This window comes from Cervus elaphus, chromosome 9 (genome assembly GCF_910594005.1).
Source record: "Cervus elaphus chromosome 9, mCerEla1.1, whole genome shotgun sequence".
NCBI classification, from domain to species: domain Eukaryota; kingdom Metazoa; phylum Chordata; class Mammalia; order Artiodactyla; family Cervidae; genus Cervus; species Cervus elaphus.
Genome location: NC_057823.1, coordinates 59,806,869 through 59,827,654, shown reverse-complemented (window position 1 = coordinate 59,827,654; position 20,786 = coordinate 59,806,869). Strand labels below are relative to the sequence as shown.

At 44.8% G+C, this 20,786-nt stretch overlaps 1 protein-coding gene across 4 annotated transcripts in view; it reads left to right on the top strand.

Moving 5' to 3' along the window:
* The window catches only part of DPYSL3 (dihydropyrimidinase like 3), a 117,506-nt gene that overhangs the window by 47,160 nt on the left and 49,560 nt on the right, over nt 1-20,786 (top strand). Inside the window, exons 1-2 of one of the 4 annotated variants that reach the window (XM_043913176.1) lie at nt 3,093-3,642; nt 3,907-4,115. The exons of 1 other annotated variant lie outside the window; for it this stretch is intronic. In XM_043913176.1, coding sequence (XP_043769111.1) covers nt 3,108-3,642; nt 3,907-4,115 — 744 coding nt within the window. In that variant the 5' untranslated portion in view covers nt 3,093-3,107. 2 more of the 4 variants (XM_043913179.1, XM_043913178.1) reach the window with 2 other exon arrangements.

The window sequence follows — 20,786 nt, the reverse complement described above, 5'->3', positions numbered from 1 at the left end:
CTTGGATTTAGCAAAATGATTCCTCACCATCTTGAATTCCGTTGCTCTGAAATCTAGAATCAGGAAACCCTAAGAAGGCTCAGAGGAACAAAAATAGATCTTCTTAAATGCCCTTTAAGGACATTTTAAGAACAGGACAGTCTAAGAACTAAGAACAGGAAAGCTCTTCTTCCATCTATTTACTCTTTCTTCAGACACAATTTGAAACATTTTTACATTCACTCACCTAAGAATTATTGAGCAATTTCTGTGGGCAGGACCCTATTTCACACACTCAGGACCCAGCAGTAAATAAAACACACACATTCCTTGCCCTCAGGGAGTTTACATTCTAGTGACAAGAAGGAAGATAATAATATATCATGTGATCAAAAGTACTGTGAAGATAAATAAAGCATAGACAGGGACTAACAGGTAGCACGTGGTGTTCTCTTAAGGGTATAAAATAAACTCCCTGAGATCCAGGACATTATTATTATTATTATTTTTAATTTATTTATTTGGCTACATCAGGTCTTAGTTGTGGCACAGGGGATCTCTTCATTGCGGCACACAGACTCTCCGGTCGTGGTGTGGGCTCCAGAGAACACAGGCTCAGCAGTGGTGCATGGGCTTACTACTCCACAGCACGTGGGACCTTAGTTTCCGGACCAGGGATTGAACTGGTGTCCCCTGCCTTGCACGGCAGACTCTTAACCACTGGGCCACCAGGGGATACTTATCATCATCAGTATTATTATCATTCATATCTGTAGCACTAGATCCTAGGAAAATAAGTAGTATACACAGGATAAATGCTGAATATTGTGAGAATGAACGAATGCATAACCGTGAAGAAGAGAGCCCAGTTAGAAGGTAACTGCAGTAGTTCAGGTGGTGGCTGGTGGTGCCTAAACATAGAGGGAAGCTTTGTAGATGGAGAGAAGAGATCATAGTGTGTACATATGTAATAAACCCAAGACGATTCCCAACCTTAAGGTTGGACGTAAACTGCAAATTGAATTGTACTGAGGAAGAGAAGTCAAGGTATGAACAATGCCAATCAGGCTTTGGCCTGAGGAATAAGAATAAAGTAGCCTTGACTGAGGTGTGGAAATCTATGGATGTGCTAAGTTTGGTGTCCAAAATTAAGTTTCTTTGGGACCATAAATTAAGTCGCTCTGCATCTCCCTCTCATTCTCTCATAGTTTCCTGAGATACCCAAAGCCAAATACTGCTGTGTATCCAAGGAAAACCATTCAGAGTCATTCTACTGTGGAAAAGAGCAAAAATCCATGCTGGTTCCACCCCTCACTCTCTTGGCCAGACACAGAGGCATCTTGTGTTGATCGCTGCCTTTCTTCTTACTCCTTGAATAAGAAGGGCACAGCCAACGACAGCTTTTCCTTTCAAACTCATCTCAGACACTTGATTTTGATTTAAAAAAGAGAAACATGATTGAAGGGGATGAAAGAGGGGAAAAAATAGGGTTTGTTGTACATTTCTGCTCATGGCAACAGCTTGAACTGATTAGATGGTTATTATGCATTCCTGTGCGTGGCTTTTCACAGCAGTCTGATCCAGAGAAACATCTCAAGTCCTTTTCTGCATGGCTTCTTGCAGGCAAACCTGACCTCAAGGAGATTAACCAAGCCTTGTAATTTGAAAGAACAGACGCACCCAAAATCATCAAGTGATCAAAAATATGGTATAAATAAATCTATTTAGCAGAGAGTGTTCTGGATTCTAATGACGGTAACAGAGGAGATAATTAGCATGCAAGAAAGGAAAAAAAAAACCTGACAAACCCACTAACTTTAAAAAAAAAAAGAAAAGGAAGGCAGTGGCATTTCTTTAGGATTATAAATGTCCCCTATATATATATATATATTTTTTTTTTTTTTCTTCTTTTCCTAAGAAGAACTTCCAAGATCCCTTTAGACAAGTTTGGTGCAGTAAAATCAATGGGAAAGATTCAGACCTCTGCAGGGTTGCATAGTATATAGTTAATTCTCTTTTTATTCTGTTCTAAATATAATCCTGCTCATTTGCATGCCAATCCCCAGAATGCTTTGTAATTTCACAACTCTTGGCTAGTGGTCTCAGCACTTAAATGCTTTCAGAACAAAGCAAAATGTTTAGGGCGTGTCTTTGGCTTTAGTCTTTTTTTCTTTTTTTTTCCCCTGTGCTTTGCAAAGAGTATGGAGAGGTGACCTTTTCTTGGCATTCATCCTGCAAGCCAAAGGATCATAGAAATAAAGTGGAGAATGCTGTGGACTTTTCCTGTGAAGACTGCATTCAGTCTAGTTACCCATGAATAACCAGCCACTTGGATTAACTCACTCGAGTGAGTTTTAGGCGGGCTTGGCCTACCCTTTAATTATGTGACCAGGCTGGTTCATTTTAGGTTTAGGGAAAGCCTAAGCCAGAGTATTCTGTACCCTCATTCTGTGGATGCTTTATGTAGCTTCTTTATTGCAAAGGAAGCCTTTAACTTAATGAAAAGATGTCCCAAAGTGTGGTTGGTGACCTGCCTTATAGAAATGTGAATTCAAGTTCCCTAACACAGACCTAATCATGCTCACTGATAATCTGCAGAATTTCTATGAGGAGGGGGCAGTTAGTATTCATAAGGGGGTGAAGTGATCATAAAAGACTTGAGAGGGCGGCTTTATGATTTCTGCACAGCACGCCATTGTTGTTGTTATTCAAATGGTGAATGGTGTATTTGGGTGTGTCTTTTTTTTTTTTTTCTGGAGAGTTTAGAAAGCTCCCCCCATCTGACCATCCCTCAGCCCCCAGCCTGTTTCCTCCAAACATGCCTTCCTTGGCCGTTTAATTGAAGCACATAGCAAAATAAGAATATATTCCAGCACCGAAAGGTCGTGTCTTTTGCTTCTAATAGCACACTTACCTTTGTCTCTCAGCCCTGCCTAAAGTAAACTCGGGATTGTGACCAGCACACATCGGACCGCTCACAAAAACCACGGCTGCGCAGTAACTCGCCGCTTTTGCCTTCTCACTACAGGTGTTTTCTGCTTCTTGCTCACGGAGCAGCGTTACTGCTGTTTCATCGATTCTGAGAGCCAGACAGTGGGATTCCTTTAAGGCACATTATTTCCAGAATTATGTTTACAATACAGAGAACGGCTGATGGTAGCCGACACGGGGTCCCCTCGCAACCCTCCGAGAGTGAGGGTTACTTCGCATTTTTTGATCCCCATTTTCATGGTCTCGGGATAGCAGCGGCTGGCCAGGCTGCACGCAGTCGGCGCGGTTCTCGGCTTTCTAAGGGGATCGCGCCGGCTGTTTATACACTCGGTGACCAGCAGAGGCGGCGCCCGGCCTCCGTGGTAACAAAGGCGGCGGCTGCCGCATTCAGCCCGCAGGGTGGCGGAGGAGAGCGGGTGCCCGAAGAGAAGCCCGGAGCCGTCTCCTTTCTGAAACGAGGGTGGGGAAGGTGGGAAATCGGATCAGAGTCAGGTCGGAGGCGTGGGCTTGGCCCGCGGGGACGAGCGGGCGACGCTGGTGCTTCTCTGCCGACACTGGGGACTGCAGTATCCCCGCCCCGAACAGTCCCTCGCGCCCCCTGGTGGCGGTGGAGCAGGCTGACTGCTGCACTCGCAAGTCACCAGAAGGAAAAAAAAGGAAGAAAAAGAAAAAGTGGGTGAGGCAGATGCAAAGAGGAAAATCAATAGGGATAAGAGAGAAGAGGGAGGAGTCGCGGATCAGCCATTCTTGTCTTACGGGGTCCCAGCTGGTACCGCAAAAGGAAAAAAAAAAAAAAAAAAGCCCGGGCGTGAACGCGAGTGAGGAGGGTGTGTGTGTGCGTGTGTGTGTGTGTGTGTGTATGTGTGTGTGTGTGGAGCGGGAGGGAGGTCGGGGGTGAAAAGGGGGACCAGGGAGATTTACTATTGTCTCTGGCAGCCGCCGCGGGAGACCGGGAGGGGGGCGGAGGCGAGAGGAGGCGGCGGCCGCGGCCAGCGCACCATTCGCTCCACCTGATCTCGGGGCGCTGTGCGCTGAGGAAGGCGCGGGCGAGCAGGAGCAGAAGGAGGAGGGAGGCAGGCAGCTGCTGCAGCCACCGCCGCGCCACCATGTCCTACCAAGGCAAGAAGAACATCCCGCGCATCACGGTGAGTCGGACGCCACTCCGGCTCGCTCGCTCGCTGGCTCGCTCCCGGCTGCTCTGCAGGGGCTTGGATCCCGCCGGCGTCCCCGGGCCAGTCCCCAGGGAGGGACCGGGACCCGGGGTCCGAGGGGGTGGAGAGTGGCGGTCAGTCCAGCCGGCGCGGCGGGGCGCCACCCAGACGGGGCGACCCTGGGGTTTGGGGAAAACCAAACAAAGAGGAAACCCAAACAGTGACAGTGGCGTGGAGAACTTTGGGTTGTTTATCTTCCTTGCCCACCGCTCGGTAGTTCCCGAATAACAGGCCCTCCGTCGACCCCCGCGCCACCGGGGTCGTCCATGTGAGTTGCCCCAGGTGATTTTTTTTGTAGAAGGTTCCTTTTTGGCGGGGTGGAGCATGGAGAAATGACACCTTTCCCCAGAGGTCTTGGTTAGCCCGACCGCGCCCCTCTCTGAGCTCCAGCCCCGTGGCTCTGATGGGGTGCCTGACCATCCGTCCTCACCTTGGCCACGGCTTGCTTGTATTAACCCCAGTTCATATCTCGGTGCGTCATACTCGGGACTGGACAGCTAACGTGGCTGTAGTGAGAATAACCAACTTTTTTTTGGCTCTTGATGCATTTGTATTTTCCCCTGTAATTTCTCCCCTTCACCCCAAGAAAAGGCTGAGTTTCTAGAGCACATTTTAGTTTGCGGTGGCAGGCGCGTGCTGTGTGCACGCCGCGTCCAACTGCCATTGTGTGCAGAGCCGAGCCCTGCAGCCGGCGGGTGTCAGACGCGCTGGGCGAGCCCCTAGGGCGGGGTGGAGCGGGGATGTGCCATTACCTGGTAGGGAAGCCTCATTTTCGCTGGCGTCCGGCAAGCAGCTCTCACGGCAAAAATACCGCGCCCGGGTCTGGGATTTCTCCAGAAAGCGCTGAAATGACGCCCACCCCCACCCCTGGAAAGGACGCACGACAGGCTGGAATGGACAGTTTTTTAAAAGGGCAAGACAAAAGCAACAGAAAACCCACTGACATTTGTTAGTTGAGCGGTTGTGCTTTGTCTGTAGCGAATGAGTTGTGTGTGTGTGTGTGTGTGTGTGTGTGTGTGTGTGTGTGTGTAGTGTGTAGTAGGGGAACGTGTGGCTACTCCATCTTTGCACGACGAACAAAGGAAGTGATGAGCTGGCCCCTGGGAGGCTCTGCAGCTGCCCTAGGGCAGGGATGTACCTGCTTCTGCAGTTCATCTGCCCCATCCACTAGGTTTTGCTATGGGCACGAGTCTGTTTGCACTTGTTCCCGTTAGGCTTGGAACAACCTGATTGCCGTCCAGGACCTTCCCCTCTGCAGGCAGGAGGAAGCTCTTGTTGCTTTTTGGCACTTTATTGTCAGGTGGTTTATTTCTCTTGCAGTATCCTACCTTTTCCACCTGAGCTTCACTGGACGCACATGCGCCACACCCCTACCTGCTGTCCACCCGGTCCCAGGGGAGGAACACTCTCCGGGGGATAGAGTTGGAATGGGTGGGGATTCTGTCCCCAGGTAGAGGCACTGGGCTTAAACCCATCCTCCTTGACCACTACCTGATAGCGTTGATTTCACATTATTATAAAGACATAGTGAGTCTTTTCTAATAATTCACAGTATTTTCTCGGTGCCAATTGGCTTTGCAAAAAACTGTGGTGATACTTTTTTTAAAACTGATTGGGACAAAAGCACAATTTTTCTACTTATTTCCCTAACTCTGGAGAGATGAACCACGCTCTCATGTGACGCTAGGCTGTAAATATGCCACTTGCTGTGTATCCAGTGTGCACTTGCCCGTTTCTGTTCGGGATAAGCGGAGAACAGATTATTTTTTCCTTCCCAGTCTGACCTCAGTGGTTCTTCTTAGATTCAGCCTGTGCCCTGGTATTGAGGGCCACGCCCATTTGTCTAGGTATCACTTAAACCACCTTTAAGGAAAGATACAGACGTTTAGCCCGTAGGGTAATAGCCTTACAAGCCCCTGTAAATGTGTCGGTGCCCCAATCCCAGGGCCCAGTTTGCAGGGGGCTCCCTTTTGTTCCCGCTTGGATGATCTTCCCTGGGGCGCATCCTTCATTTTCAGCGTGGCTTCCATCCTTTCTCTGCGCGTGGGGCGTGGCGCTGCATAGCAGCCTCCACGGCGAAACCCGGGCTGTGCCTACGGCAACTGAACGGCAATAGACGGAGGTTGTGAATTTCTTCGAGCCAGTCTGCCTTGCATTCATTGTTGAGAGGGATGTGGGGTGGGGAGAGGCAAAAGGGCAAGGCAGGAGGGGGCTTTTGATCTTTGGGGGAAGGAATCCATTTGTCGGTTTTTCTCATGCTTTGTGTTTGTATTTCTTAGAACACGGATTCTATTTTAGAAGAAAATGTTGTAATTCTTGTACTCTTGCCTGTCCAAAGAAGAGTATAGTTATCGACATACTACCAGAGGCTAACTAGGTATAGGTAAAAACATAAAAATATGGACTTAGGTCTATATATTCACAGAAAATATGATTAAAGATCTAAATATAACATATATCCCCTGCTGTCACATCTAGTCCAAATTTTAAATGGTAAGATTGCGGAATTTGACTTAATTTCCTATCCTCTGTAGTCCTTTCTGTGCAGACTGCCCCACCCAGTAGCTAAAATGTCCCTGTAATCTGAGGCCGGTGGGGGCAGTCTTCCTTGCCGGGCACCTCTGTTATCACAGGCACCACCCTCTGCCACAGTTTGGGGGACATAGGCAGGTTTTGTCTGTTTGCTTGTTTTCGGTTTTTCCTTCCTTCTTGCTGCCCTCCTGAGAGGAAAGCATTGCTACTACCCTGTGTTTATTGGTTTCCTGGAAGGGGTTATTTCTCTGTCGCTGGTATAATTGGCTGGAGCTTTCCCTGGGAGTAGCTCCAGCCCCAGATCTCATTGTTCTTCTCAGGTCACCCTCCTGCGTGACCTGCATGTACTTATCCCAACACTAGCCCTTGCTTCTAAATGTCAGAGACAGCAGTTTGGGTGGTCCCGCCAGTCGGAGCAGGGACCTGGTATTGTCATCCACCTCTGTCTCACACAGTTCCTGGCATACAGATGCCTAATGAGAATCGGTTAAATCAATACATGAACTAAAAATTGCTCCTACCAAGAACAGCTCATACTGACTGAGTGTCTCTTTGGTTTCAGATATTGTACCTTACATGCATTGTTTCATTTAATCCCTCAAATCAACACTGTCTGAGAGGTACTATCGTTATCTCTGCTGTATAGATTTTTTTTTTTTCTCTGCCCAGGATCAGAGATATAACAAGTATATCTGGGCAGGACTCAAACCTCCACACCTGACTGAAATCAAAGTGCCTCACTGCCCCACTGGTCTTGGTGGCTCCACCCTGACCATCATTCTGAGAAGGTGACAATGGGGCAAATGGTTTAGATCCTATAACATGGTCTCTCTTATTTTTTACATTGAATAAATGTAAACTTGAGGGATGGTAGCTGACCGTCTCGACTCTACAGGTAGAAAGTTTGCTAGTTACACTCTGTTTTCTTCTGAGAGAGGTTACAACTTGAAGCTGGCAGTGAGAGTGGGTGGAGATCTAATGCTTAAGTTCCAGTGTTTTCCAGGTATTCTCTTATCGGGGTCTCTGCAAAAACCCACTTTACAGTTAAGGAGATTGAGACCTAGGGAGAGGAAGTCAGTTTTCCAGAGTCACACACAGAGGATAGGAGGCAATGCTGGAAATCAAACACAGGTCTCCTCTGACCTCACAGCCTCAACTGCCTGCCTCGCAGAGGCACCTGCAGTGGGGATTGAAAGGTGTGGATTAAGAGCTCCAGAACTCCCTCTAGGAGACAAATCACCGAGAAGTGCCTTTTTGCAAATACTAACTGGATTTCTGTAAATACGACCTTGCAGCTAATGCATTTCTGCTGCATTGGAGATTGGGGTGTATGTGTATGACGTTTGAGAATTGCTGGAAGGCACATACTCTGTCTGGAGCATGACCTGGAAGGTTTGACCTCTAGGGTGTGTAGTCAGGGCCCTGTGATCTCATTTGAAAGGTGTCATTGTGAGTGTCATGGGAATTTTTTATTTGGGAGGGGAAGTGAGGGAGCTTTGTGAACTGGAGGAACACCCAGATCTCTGCAGTGCTTGAGCTGGGGGCCTTAGGCTAGACTACAACCCGGGGAAGAGGCCAGTGAAACCCCATCCCTGGATCTGTTTCTGCCTCTTGCTTCAGGAAGTGTCACTTTGGATTACTAGGAGATGCAAATATTAGGAGGTGCAGGACAAGAGTTTGGGAGACCAAAAGAAAAGATGTCACTCGAAACCAGCTTGATCGGTGTAAGGTGTATTGGAAGGGAAGTTGCAGAGAAAGGACAGGAAAAATATCAAAGACTTAGAAATGGGAAGCATCTTAAATATCTGATCGTGAAAATCAAGCCCTGCCTGGGTTATTCATGTGTTACTTTATTTTTTGGACAGGTTTGTGGTGACTCGCAGCCAGGGTATTCTTCTTGCTCAAACACTAGTGAAATGCCTCAGGTGGATAAAGAGAGCCCTGACTATGAGCAGCTGTGACTGAGCCAGCTGGGCACTTGGGGGAATTCTGGAGAAATAGATTTTTCTGAGGATTCAAGTCTATGTAGTTGAACTGTCAATGTACAAATAAAAATCCTCCCTTCTTATCTCACTGGGCTCTTGAAAGGCTCAGATGACTGAGTGACTGTGGACAATGGTCTCTGAACCCCAGATGTATTCAAGCTGGGAAACATTTATTTTAAAGTCTTAACTACTTTGGAATGGGGAAATTAAGAAAGGAAGATTGACAAAGGTCTAGCTTATTAAGAGACTACTTTAGGAATCAGTGTTTCAATAAACATTTTCAAAAACAAACGAAAATCAGCACAATGTTTGAAACAAAGTGTGTTTTCTGGTTTAGTTGTGTTATGGTGTTTCTCAGAAATATGCTTACCTTTCGTTTCTGACAAGCTACTCGAGGCTATTAGACTGCCTTTGGACTTTGATACAGAGATTCTCTGTTAACCTAAAGAAAGGGCATTTTCCTTATTTAGGATGAACTATATTGCTTTCAGTCCTAATCGGCTTCTAGCCTACACTGACACAGGTTATGGATACCCTTTCTAGCAATTTCTTCACAACTCCCAGTTGAATGGCTTTTTCTCTGTCCTTTCTCCTTAATTAGGGAAAAAATAGTAGAGTTGAGAAAGAACTGAAAAAGTCTTCATGTCCTAAAGGGCGCTCTCTTCTTTACCCATTGACATATTTCCTAGAACTGTTTGTCTGCTTATTATATTTGAAAAAAATCGCAAAATGCTTACAACAGTAGGAATGTCTCCCTAGGAGATAAATGTGCCTCTCTTTGATTAAATCACTGCTTGTAATCAGAAAAGAAGTGGAAATGTAAATATAAATAATGTAATGTAAATGTAAATATGCCATCCCCTCTAGGGACAGATGCTAATGGAAGGACTGGCCTCTCCCTGGTGACTCCCTCCTCAAGTCAGTGCTGTTTACCTTTTCTTACATTTTCTGTAGCTAGAGGGAAATAAATGAGAATGACCCTGGACAACCCAGAGAAAGAGGTTCCCCTGTTTTCAGACTCTTCTACTGTGAAATCCCCCTTTCATCAAATTCAGTATGTGTCTATTTCATATATATTCATTGTGAAATAGATGATGATACATATGTAATACACCAAAAGATAGTTTGGTAGACTAGAATGAGCCCTTCAACTTGGCCTCTTCTTTGACCCTAGGCTGTACGTGGTGTCTAGTACCAAAACTACTTCTCTGGGGGAACATTTCTCCTGTTAACTAGATTATAGGGGACTTAGTGCTTGGACTAAGCCTAGGGGAGCTATTATATATTTATCATTACCACTTATTGAGAGCCTTAGCACAAGTGACATGGATTATCTCATTTGACTCGCAGCAGCTCCTCTAGCTCCAATGGGTAACCATCATTCTGTGTTCTGGATAGAGGCTCTGAGAGATTAAGTACCTTGACCAAAGTCACACAGCCACGAAAGCAAGATTCTGGGATTGATCCCTCCAGGGATGAGTCAGTTCACAGGCAGGAAAGCAGTAATTCCGGATTCACAGATGACTGTCCCCACGGCCTTGCCACCAGCTAGCCACACCTGTTAGCTCACTAGTGGGGCCAGTGTTCACACAGTGGCAGGGCTGGGATGGTCAGGCCAGGAGCTCTCCTATCACCGTTGGATCAGCTGAGTCCCCCAGTAGTGACTCGTGCATTGCTCTGCCCGCTGTCTGAGTTAGCTTCTGGCTTCCCCCCAGGAGCATGTGTGAGTGTCGGGTGGAACCCATCTTGCGTAAGTACAGATCTGGGCCCAAGGTTCCTTCGCAATCTTTGTCCCTGTCCTCTTCCCAGACACAGAAGGCACCAGGCTCTCTGTTCTCCTTCAGCAGGGCCCGGGAACGCAGCACACGCCCAGCACTCTAAGCCAGATGGGGAGGTCTGCCTAGGAATGGTCCGGGAACGTAGGGGACATCTGGAATTCAAGGGCACAGTTCTCTTGGCTACGTTAGTCTTTTTTTCTGTGGAAGGGCTGGGAAGTGAGCTTTCAAAGATAAAATGAGATTTTAAGAGAGGGGTTCCTCTGCTCTACCCACCAGAGGAACCCTCTTGTTGATGACGCAGGAAAAGGCAGGAAGCCCCTGATGGAGTGTTGGCACTTTGTGGTTCAGGCAGCCCTTACCTCTGACTTCTCTGTGACTCTGGGAGAACCTTATTATCCCTCTCAGACTCCGCATCAGTCAGATGAGGGCATCGAACTAGATGGTCCTTGAGTCCCTGCCAGTGCCAATGACCCTGTGAGCCTTTATTTCGTCTTCTGTTTTCTCCTGAGATTATGGTCAGCCGTCTATGCTGTGTTCTAAATTGGAAGAGAGGAACTCTGATCCCTCCCCGGAAGGGAAGAGAAAGCAGCGAGCAAGTGAATGAGGGCAGTAGTCGTTGGCTTAAATTTAGTGGGAGCAGCCAACGTCTGTGTTGGATAGAAGGGTCTTTGGTTGCTTTTTCTCCTTAAAACCTTAGCCTGTTTCTCATTCAGGGAGGGAACTTGGTTAATAGACTGTGCAAGAGGGCAATGGAATGACGATGACTGATAGGTCCTTTCCTTAGCAGATCTTTAGTATTCATTCCAATGAGTATCATTAAAATGATGCCATGATTCATTTGTTGGCATGTATGGTGTCTCTTCTGGATAAGGCTGCCATTGATAAAGGCACAAAGGCGCCAGTTGCCCCAAAACTAGACTGGTCAGATAAACAAGCAAGCCAACAGGGAACAGCTCCGAGTCTATAGATGCTCTGCAAGCTCTTTTCACTTGCTCCTGCCAGTATCTGAAATGCGATGGCTCCTGTCCAATGGAAATAGCCTCCCGCCCAACGGCCAAATAATGTCGTGGATGCTCCTTCAGGTAGGGGTGGGTTTTAGTTTCATTGTCACTGAATTTCTATCACTTTTCCTTTGGCACATTTTAAGCCCTCTGTCAACATTTATTGAATGAATGGGTGCATTTATTTAACATTTACTTTGCAGGAATAATGTCAAGTGAGCAGATGATCAGAACATGTATACATTTGTGCTTCTACATCATCTTCTCTTTCACTGACAACTTTGTAGAATATTAACTTTTATTTATCTATTGGCTGCATCGGCACGTGGGATCTTTGTTGCAGCATTAGAGATCTTTTTTGTTGCAGTGCACGGGCTTCTCTCTAGTTGTGGTTTTTGTGGGCTTAGTTGCCCTGAGGCATGTAGGATCTTAGTTCCATAACCAGGGATTGAATCTGCAACCCTTGCATTGGAAGGTGGATTCTTAACCACTGGACCACCAGGGAAGTCCCTTTTCACTTCCTTATATTTCTGTTCTTAGCTTTTATTCTAAAATTCATTTTTGGTTTGAGGGGTGGGGACAGCTAAAACACATTTTTCCGAGCTTATCTCTGGTTGTAAGTCATACAATCGATAGTCCCAATGATCTAAGTGTAACTATAATCATTAGATCCTTTAAAGGGGAGCATCTATAAGGGGAGGTAGAAGGAGAAAATTAAAGTATATTCATATAATCTAAAATACTGCATTTGAAATACTATGTGTATAAAGATGTGTCATATATAGTTAATCAGGTATGATAATACCTTTTCCTTTTTTGAATGAATATTTTGCCAACGATCATCTCTGCCTGGCAATGTGATGCTTGTCACAGGAGCATATGAAAATAAGAAGAATTAGCATTTTTTTATCCTGTATTATGGCTTCCCTGGTGGCTCAGCGGTAGACTCTGCCTCTTATGTAGGTGCCACGGGTTGGATCCCTGGGTTGGGAAAATCTGAAGAATGAAAAGGCAACCTGCAACCCGCTCCAGTATTCTTGCCTGGGAAATGTCCATGGGATAGCAAGGGTCGGACATAACTTAGCGAGTAAACCAATTTCACCATATTTTGTATTAAGTGCTTTTTATTCCTTATCTCAGGCAATCCTCAAAACCACTCAGTTAGGTAGATGGCTTTCCAACGAGGTCTTCCCATTTTATTGTTGAGGAAACTGCGAGAGATCAGGCAATTGGCCTAAGATCACAGAAGCCTTTCAGTGGTGGAACCAAAATTCCTACTGACTTCAGAACCACATTCTTAACCCCATTCTACAGCGCTGCCTTAAATTCTGCCTTCTTTTATCTTCTTGTACCTATGGAGTCATGACACATCTGTCCAAATTGGAGTTAGTTACTGCAGGCGTGGTTAAGTCCTTCTCCACACCTCTTTCCTGAGGGGCAGGTTATGAGAGATCGGAAGCACAGTGGGTCCCCTTCTCTGTGTGAGTTTGGACGCCGGAGCCCTGACTGGTTCCGTAAGCTCCCCAGCCTTCCCTCGGAGCAGCCTGGCTTCCAGGCTTGTTAGGAGCAGCTCCTCACGGTTGTGCTTAAACACAGCCGGCTTTCCAGGGAGGTGCCTGCCACGCTCAGCACTCAGGGCTGTTGTGCATTGAATTAGCAAAGGATACCCATGAGGGGGCTCTTCTTCACGTGGACTTGAATGCCTCCTTCTCCTTCTGTGTCCCATGCCGCCACCCCCCGCCTCCCCAGCTTCTTTAATAAATCCTAAGCAAGAGCCCGCTGAAGTGTTGACTTAATGGGGCTCTGTAAAACTCAGGGAATCAGAAGATCCTAAGAACATTTTTCAGTCTAGTCTCCCCTTCCAGGTGAGGAAACTAAAACCTCAATTTGAGACTGAATTAGAGCTTTTTCTACTCTCTGGTTTACTGTAGGATACTGAAATTTTACAAAACGAGTAGGTTTTTTCCCCTACTTATGACAAAAAAAAAAAACCATGATGTTCATAGAAAGCTTTACCAAAAAAAAAAAAAAAATGAAGACAATAAAAATAAGTGAAATTATAGAGTATACCCATTTAAAGTGTTTTCTTTATACTGTATATACTGTTTATTAAAATAGCACGGCATCTCATTCATCCTATTTTATGTACTACTTTTCATTCTACAATGTATTTTGACATGATATCTTTCCGTGTTTTAAATATTCTTTCACACCATAATTTTATTCTTTTTTAAAATTGAAGTATAGTTGAGTTATAATGTGTTAATGTGTTAATTTCTGCCATACAGGAAAGTGATTCAGTTATACATATATGTGTGTGTATATATATATATATTCTTTTTGTATTCTTTTCCGATATGGTTGATCACTGGTTACTGAATATAATTCCCTGCACTGTACAGTAGGACCTTGTTGTTAATCCATCCTATATATAGTAGTTTGCATCTGCTAATCCCAAACTCCTAATCTCTCCTTTCCCCCACTTCCCCTCCCCCTCCGCTGTGTCAGCCACAAGTCTGTTCTCTATGTCTGTGAGTCTGTTACTGTTTGTAAATAGGTTCGTTTGTGTCATATTTTAGATTCCACATATAAGCATATTGTATTTGTCTTCTTCTGACTTACTTCACTTAATATGGTAATCTCTTAAGTCCATCCATGGTGCTGCAGATGGCATAATTTCACTGTTTTTATGGGTGAGTAGTATTTCGTTGTATGTATGTACCACATCTTCCATATCCATTCATCTGCCAGTGGACATTTAGGTTGCTTCCATGTCTTGGTTATTGTGATTAGTGCTGCTTTGAACATTGGGGGTGCGTGTATCTTATTGAATTACAGTTTTGTCCAAATATATGCCTGAGAATGGGATTGCTGGATCACATGGCAACTCTGTTTTTACATAACAATTTCAAATACCTACATATCGTTCTCAGTGCTTCAGTCAATTCCGTTTTGTTTGAATTTTCTATTATTTCTGAGACCTTGTATTCAGCAGCAAAAAATGAAATGGGTTGTGTTTTCAGTTGCTGTTTTTTAGCTGAAGTTGAAAGTTACCCCATGCTAAGTTGGGTACCTTGCCCACAGTTGCTCAGCTTGTGTTAGATTCTGACTTGAGTCCCAGTATGTTTGATGTTAGTCTTATAGTCTTGTCGTCACTCTACTTGATCCAGCAGTTTTGCTTTTTTCAGGGGGAAAACTCTGCTGTCCCTCTCTGTTTTCTCCCGCTCTCCCCGTGAGCACATGTTTGTTCCTTCACCACCACCCGTGCTTACCTCCCTGCCTTGCTGAGGCTGCTGACATCTGTAGAGATATACCGTGTCTCAGGACCGAAAGCTACGCAGCTGGAGAGGAAATATGCCTGTTTGCCTTTCCCTTCCTCCTTAATGGCTTAACCTATAAGCTTGGAAGCTGGTTTTAATTTTACATTTTCTGTGTATATGTGTGTTTGTTTTTTAAAAATTTCCCCCCTTAATTCTTTCAAGGAGAACTTTACTTGAAATTATACTCTCTTTCCCCCCCAAGCCAATCTGTGTCCCATATCTTGATGCGATTACTTTGTTTGGGGAGATTGATAAATTCAGAGTGGAGTTTCTGGTTTATCCAACTAAGTTGGTTTAAATTATGGCCTTAGAAAGGGCTTGAAGCAACCTAAAACATTTTAGAACAATTGATGTAATCCTCTTCTGCTTCTAGAAAAATCCATCCTAGGTTTATTCCACAAAGAAGGTATGTTTTTGTTTTGTTGTGTTGTCATTCCAGTTATTTCATTGCATGCTCTATCTCAGATTCTTTGCTGTGAGAAATCAACTTAACTTTGCTTGGTAAAGACCAGGAAGAGAAATAAGAGATGCATCATTCCAACCCTCTTATTTTAAGGATTGAGAAAATGTGGACTAAAGAGGGAAGATAACTTGCCAGAGGTCATGCAGAGATATAGTTTTTGAAAACATGAGGCAAAGGACTCATTTCCTTTGCTCTGGTTCAGTGCTTATCTCACAATTTTTTTTCAGGGGTAAAGTGTGAAGGGTGTGTTATGAGCAGATTTGTATCCACTTGAAATTCATGTGTTTAAGTTCTTACCCCCTAGTACCTCAAAATGTAACTGTGTTTGGAGATAGAGCCTTTAAAAGAATAGTTAAGTGAAATGAATTCGTCAGAGTGGGCTCTGATCTGGTGTGATGGGTGTCTTACAAGAACAGATTAGGACATGGACACCCAGAGAAGGACACAGGGAGGAGAAACTGGGCAAGCCAAGGAGGGTGGCCTCAGAAGGAACTAACTCTCCTGACACCTTGATGTTGGACTTGGAGCCTGCAGAACTGTGAGAAAATAAATGTGTATTGTTTAAGGCAACCAGTCTGCGGCACTTTGTCGTGGCAGCAGCAAACTAATATGGAGGGAAGGTAAGAACAATGACATTTAAAATACAAAATTTCAAAAAAAAAAATTCAAAATTTCAGATTTGTAAAGCTCATAGTGAACAGGAAAGGGAAACCCAGGTAATTAGTATTTTAAAGAAATAATGCCATGCCAAAGTCTGTACTAACTTGATTTTCAATCATAATTTTATATATGGCATCTCGTTTCATGCTATAACTTACCTAAAGTATAGTTACTACTAGCTCCACCTTATAGATGAGGAAACTGAGGCTCAGACATTTAACTTATCTAAAGGTATATATTTATTAACTAACTGGTAAGTTTCATCCAAATTTATCTCCTTGCCTGACTTTAAATCCTTCATCCATTATACTGAAGTTGACCTGAGCTATTTAGTAACCATTGTTAGGAAGTTGCTTAAAGATAGGAAGGGAAAAATTTCAGTCAGCTGGAATCCACTTGATCGATTGATCAGGAAATATTTGGCCATTGATTTTAGGATAAAAATGGAGATCAGGGAAATTTTAAGATAACATATTTGAGTATCACTGCACTCTTCCCCGTGGGTTCACATGTCAAAATGAAACCACATTCTCCACACAATGAAAAATTCATGTTCACAGTGATGGACCCTAGGCCCTAAAGAAATCTGACCCATCAGAAGAGAATCAGTTACCCACGCTGGGTCACATTTGCTAAGGCAGGAAACCAGACCCATACATACATCTATAACACGAAGAGGCATGGAAACAGTCTGTGCCAGAATTTTACCACTGCATATTTTATTTTTATTATTTACTTACTGATTTTGGTATGGCACTTAGGGTCCTAGCTCCCCAGCCAGGAATCAAACCCGCATCCCCTGCAGTGGAAGTGTGGAGTCTTAACCTCTGGTCTGCCAGGTCTTATTGCTGAAAAGAGACCTGATAAATGTGTAATCAACCTAAAAATCAAATGAACTTGAGCTGCTGGTAAAATCACTTGTTAGGATATGGGAAATAGAAGGTGCTTTAACTACTGAACATTGACAACTCTCTTGCAGCAGTGTCCTCCCTGTTTTAAGGTAGTGTGGTCTATTGTTCTTAAACATATGGGTTAAACTTACTCTCATGTCCCCCTGGTAAATCACATGGGTTAAGAATCTGTCTGCAATGTGGGAGACCTGGGTTCGATCCCTGACTGAGAAGATCCCCTGGAGAAGGGAATGACAACCACTCCAGTATTCTTGCCTGGAGAATCCCACGGATAGAGGAGCCTGGCTGGCAGGCTATAGTCCATGGGGTCGCAAAGAGTTGGAAATGAGCAACTAACACTTTCAAACTTACATGGACTTTATCAGTAAGAAGATATAAGCAAGTTGAGAGGTGGCTGGGCTTTGCTTACAGCAGATCCTGGGGATAAGGCCCAGCCCAGCAATATACCCACTGTGTAACTTATTGGGCTCTATCTTTCAAAGAGACCCTGAATCCAGCCACTTTTCCCCATTTTTTCATCCCTGCCACCACCACCTTGCCAGAGCTTCCATCACCTTACTGCGGGACCCTCCACTGGTCTCAGTGTCCCCGTGTTGCTAGCCATCGGGTCATTTCTTCATGCATGAGCGAAGTGATCCTTTAAACTGTAAATCAGATCAAGTCACTCCCCAGGTCAAAAATTTGTTTCAGAGACTTCCCTGGTGGTCCAGTGGTTAAGAATTTGACTTCCAGTGCAGGGGACATGGGTTTGATTCCTGGTCAGGGAATTAAGATCCCCTGTGCCTCAGGGCAACTAAACCCACGTAATGCAGTGAAGACCCAACATAGCCAAAACAAACTCTGTTGCACTTGGAATAGCACCCAGACAGTGGTGCTCAAGGTTCCACGTGGCCTGGCCCCTACTATCTCCACTGCCTCCAGGGTCTTGGCATCAGCCATCCTCCCTTCTCTCTCTCTCTCTCTCTCACCTAACGTGTGCAGCTCAGAGCTCCTGTACTCTCTGCACCCTTGGAGAGGGGAGCAGTCTTTTCTAGGAGTATTTGTGAAGCTCAGTTCCGCAGACAGCTTCTTAGATGTGCCTTTTCTTGAAAACCTAGTAAGAAGCAGTCTCAGACCATTCCAAGCCTCCACCACCCCCTCACCTTTCTAAGTGTCGCTTATCACTGTTGAAATTACACTACTTAGTTAGTAGCTGACTTAATCTTTGCTGTTTCAACTGCTACAGTTGTCATGTCAGGGATTTAATTTTGGTCACTTGTGTGTCCTTAGTACTGTGAATGGGAGGCCGTTACAAACATTACACGAAGGAATGAATGGATAAGTAAGTGAATGAATGAAAAGGCACACTGTTCCTTTACCTTAAACTCATGTGCTTTTCCTCAGTAAGCAGTCTGGGGAGGACAGGTGTCCAGGAAACAGGGTTATCAGAAGACAACTAAGTCTGTGAATCTGTTTCTATTTTTATATAGATGCATTTGTATTATTTTTTAGGTTCTATAAGTGATATCATCTAATATTTATCTTTCTCTGACTTATTTCACTAAGCATAATATTTTCTAGGTCCATCCATGTTGCTGCAAATGACACTATTTCATTCCTTTAAGGCTGAATAATATTCCATTGAGTAAATGTACTGCATCTTCAAAAAAAATTTTATTGGGGTATCATTGCATTTACATTGTATTGTTTTCTGCTGTGTAGCAAAGTGAATCACTTATGCTGTATGCCCAAAACTAACTCAATATTTTGAATCAATTATACTTCAATTAAAAAATTAAAAATAAAAAAAAGACAGCTAAACTATCTGTCTCATGATCTAATCTCAAGTGAATGAAATGATCAATGAAAGATGAAAAGACGTGGGACAATGGACACAAGTCCTAACACACAGATGAAAACCTGCTGCTTCTGAGATACTTGTAAAGACTCACAAAAGTTGTAACTCGTGCTATTTTTTAGACACAATTTAATACCTGTCACAATGTACATCTTACTCTAGTATGCAGAAGATACCTGCAACTGTAAACTTCAGCAGCCCAGGCACTTTTGGAAACATTCCTGAGCAGAGACATGTCATAAAAGAATGGACTAGTGTGGAACTATTCCAAAGAAGGCGGTTCTCTGATGTTAGAATCCCAGAATGTGAGCTAGTGACCACTGGGAAGGGAAGCTTGTGACTCATGGCTTCGCAGGTAAGGGTGAAGTCGGTGGGCCCCCAGGCACAGAGAATCAGTTCCTGTAATGTCAGCATGGCTTTTCCAAATAGAAAGCAGTCTTGAGTATATTCCAGGAGGTACCTTTTGGGTAAGCCTTGGATCTGCCTTGAAGGTGAAGAATCCTTTTCTTATAGGATTAACTGCCTACTCATCTCGTTTTCGAGTTCTGATCATTTTCAAGTGGTGCCTTGATTGTATTTATTTCAAAGTTTCCTTTCATTCAAGGTCTGCCTGATCTCTTGAAGTCTTTGTTCTCAGGAGTGTCTGCAGTTTTCTCTGTCAATAGAACTTGGAGAAGTTTGGGGCTCCAAAATAGTCAAAGAGTCAGAAATACTGCTTAACCACCTATTCATCAAATGAAAGCAGAGCTGTGGGTTTGCAGGTTCCTAGGCAGTCAGAAGGCGCGACCCAGAGAGTCAGTCATCACCACTGTCGTCGTCTTGTGTCAAGAAAGAGCCAGAAAAAAAGAGAAAGTGCCTCATCCCCTTTGTTTCCCATACTCCTTAGGGAAGTGTGTTTGGGTTCTGATAGGAAGGTAGTTAAGACATACATGTTAACTAAAAAGAGGTGGAAAGTCAGGCTACTTTTCAAAGATCAAGACCAGAGGGGGTTGTCATCCAGCTGAGAGACATTGACCTGAGAAGATCTGCATCTTTTAAAGAAACATGCATTTCTCGAGCACCTACCATGCACTGGGATTTGGGCTAGACTGCTGACCTTAGTCCTTTGGGACAGATGTCATTCCCCTCGTTTTACAGCCAGGGCTGTGACTCCAAAGCTCTTCTCATTTTGAGCTGCCCTGGCACTGACTCGCCACCTGGACTTCACGACAGAGCAAACTGGGAGCATCTCGGCTCTTTGAAACAGTTCCTCCCTCCCACTCTCTCTCTCCAAGGGCCCTTTCCACGGCAGCGTGGTGTGAGCTACAACACGGTAACTGTACCTTCTTGACACATCTGCCACGGGCCAGGGTGAGGAAGCTGCAGAAGCCACTGGTTGTGTGCTTGCAAATGCAATCGCCAGGCAGCCCCCGCCAGTTTTAGAAGTATAGGGTCAGACTCGGAGGAGAATCCCCGTAGCCTCCACAAATAGATGGGGAACAATGGCCTGTCGTTTGCAGGTGCTGCTCACACATTCCAAGGGCCAAGCATGATTGCTCCTCTTGGAATTGCATTTTGGCTGGCTTTCAGCTTTACTGAAAGAGTTTTTTGTTTCTGAGAAGCAATAGGGTGGGGATTCACTAGGCTTCCCTGTCAGTCCAAAGACCCAGTCAAAGCCGGCTGCCAGGCCCCAGTGATCAAAGTGGAGAAAGAAGTGCTCCTAAAAGAGGGAAGTGGGTCCCATTCAGCAGACACCAGCCCCAAGAGGCCAAGTACCTTGCTCAGAGTTGCAGAGCTGGGGCCAGAATCCAGGTCCTGACTCCCATTTCAGGAGCCTGGACTATCCCTCATTCCCATTGGTATGGCCATCTCAGTGTGGAGTTAACTCCAGCCATCAGCTTCTGACCAGTCTCTTAAATCTCAGGTCCTTTTTCCTCCCTATTTGGTGTGTGACTGATAGCACCTCAAAATTATTCTTCATGCTCTTGCACCCCAACTTCATGACTCTCCTTTCAATTCTCCATTTTTATTAATGGGCTCCTTCTGACCAACCTGCCTTGACATGCCACTCACCCTTGGCACATCACCTCCTATTTGTTTGTCTGTATCAAATTATAGTTAATTTACAATGTTATGTTA